General features: G+C 43.2%; 1 protein-coding gene across 1 annotated transcript in view; it reads left to right on the forward strand.

Moving 5' to 3' along the window:
• wdr45 (WD repeat domain 45) overlaps window positions 1–2,500 on the forward strand; it is a 21,981-nt gene that overhangs the window by 16,618 nt on the left and 2,863 nt on the right. Inside the window, exons 8-9 of the mRNA XM_080054780.1 lie at window positions 520–728; window positions 1,729–1,830. Of these exons, the coding sequence (XP_079910906.1) occupies window positions 520–728; window positions 1,729–1,830 (311 nt within the window). The remainder of the gene's footprint in view (window positions 1–519; window positions 729–1,728; window positions 1,831–2,500) is intronic.

The following is a 2,500-nucleotide window of genomic DNA, read 5'->3' on the forward strand; positions in this document are numbered from 1 at the left end:
GTAAAGGTTATGGACTGGCCAAGCATGTCTCCAGACCTAAACCCTATTGAGCATCTTTGGGGCTTCTTAAAACGAGAGATGGAGGAGCACAAGGTCTCTAATATCCACCAGCTCCGTGATGTTGTCATGAATGGGTGGAAGAGGGTTCCAGTGACAACCTGTGAAGCTCTGGTGAACTCCATGCCCAAGAGGGTTAAGGTAGTGCTGGAAAATAATGGTGGCCACACAAAATATTGACACTTTGGGCCCAATTTGGACATTTTCACTCAGGGGTGTACTCACTTTTGTTGCCTTCAGTTTAGACATTAATGGCTGTGTGTCGAGTTATTTTGAGGCGACAATAAATTTACACAGTTATATAAGCTGTACACTGACTACTTTACATTGTATCAAAGTGTCATTTCTTCAGTGTTGTCCCATGGAAAGATATAATGAAATATTTGAAGAAATGTGAGGGGTCTACTCACTTTTGTGAGATACTGTATGTCCTAACCTAATCTCTTGTATATTTCTCCATAGGACCTCTCCAACACTAAGCCTGGTACCTCCTCAGCCCCCTTCACCATAAACGCCCACCAGAGTGAGATAGCGTGTGTGGCCCTGAACCAGCCGGGCAGCGTGGCAGCATCAGCCTCCAGGAAGGGAACGCTCATACGGCTCTTTGATACAACCACCAGGGACAAGCTGGTGGAGCTACGGAGAGGCACAGACCCTGCTACTCTTTACTGGTGAATACACAGACACACAGACAGACAGACAGACAGACAGACAGACAGACATACATACAGACACACAGACACACAGATAGAGAGACAGACAGACAGACAGACAGATAGACAGACAGACAGACAGACACAGGGACAAGCTGGTGGAGCTACGGAGAGGCACAGACCCTGCTACTCTGTACTGGTGAATACACAGACACACAGACAGATAGAGACACAGACAGACAGACAGACAGACAGACAGACACAGGGACAAGCTAGTGGAGCTACGGAGAGGCACAGACCCTGCTACTCTTTACTGGTGAATACACAGACACACACACAGACAGACAGACAGATAGAGACACAGACAGACAGACAGACAGACAGACAGACAGACAGACAGACAGACAGACAGACAGACAGACAGACAGACAGACAGACAGACAGAAATATTGTGTTATTTGGCTCAGAGAGCCCCAACTGCCTGCAGAAAAAGTAGACTTATGCCTTGTTGTTATGCTGCACAAAGTGCCCTTATTTTTCACTGAGCAACTGCCCCCAAAAATTTCTGTGCACGCCACTGGTTGGCGGTTCGATCCCCGCCCTGCCACCTGTGTCATGGTTGCTGTGTCCTTGGGCAAGACACTTCACCCACCTTGCCTCGTGTGAATGTCGATAGTTAGCCTGCTATCTTGGATATTTTAATGATGAGCCAATAACTATCAGCTTGAATCTGCCGCTACGAGTCACAAATGCGTTTTTTTTTTTCGCTCACAAAGACATAAATATGACTCTTGCAACAGATATCTGTGTCGAGAAGAAATTATTGGTGCAGATATGAAAACAGAGAAAACAATCATATATTTTTTTCAATTGCTTTTTTTCAGTTATTTTTAATCATAGAAAATGTATTGTTCAGAATCTCACATTGCTTCTCTCTCTCTCTCTCTCTCTCTCTCTCCCTCTCTCTCTCCCTCCCTCTCTCCCTCCCTCTCTCCCTCTCTCTCTCTCTCTCTTCCAGCATCAACTTCTCCCATGACTCGTCCTTCCTCTGTGCCTCCAGTGACAAAGGAACAGTTCACATCTTCGCTCTGAAAGACACCAAGCTCAACAGACGATCAGCGTAAGACATAACTTATACTTACGACGTCTATTATACTATAGCTGTCCTACGTAAGATTTTAGCACAAGAAATACATTATACTCAACCGTGAGAAAAACCTTATAGCCTACTCATGTGTCTTTTTCTCTTGCCTTCATTTAGCTAAGACAGGTAATTAAAGGTGCAGTGTGTAATATGACATCATCAAGAAAGTTCTACAAAGTTCTAGAATGCAACGCTCCCTGGGTAACCCCACCCCTTTAGAATAATAACAGAAGCTACAGTGGCCTTCAAGGACAAGAACAATTCTACATTTTAAACAATACACCTGATGACATTCCAACTATGACACTTTCAAAATGGCGGCACTAGGCTTTGGTCCAAGATATGCAGAAATATGGACATATATGAGAGCCTTTCTAAGGGAAAAAATAATAATTCAAAAAAAAATGTCAGCTATTATACACTAAATTAAATATACTTATGGGTATTATAATTACTTTCTACAAAATCTGCTAGGAAATAAAAACCAAAATTCTACACACTGCAGGTTTAAGAACACTTTCTTTTTACTATGTCGGCCTGGCAAGAGACACAAGACTTTATTTATTATATAAAGTATTTTAGCATCATCAAGTAGTGAGATTGTAGATGTCAACGCTCCCTTGCTAACCCCTCCCTTTGTGGAGAA

This window comes from Ammodytes marinus (genome assembly GCF_949987685.1).
Source record: "Ammodytes marinus genome assembly, contig: scaffold_161, whole genome shotgun sequence".
Lineage (NCBI taxonomy): Eukaryota > Metazoa > Chordata > Actinopteri > Uranoscopiformes > Ammodytidae > Ammodytes > Ammodytes marinus.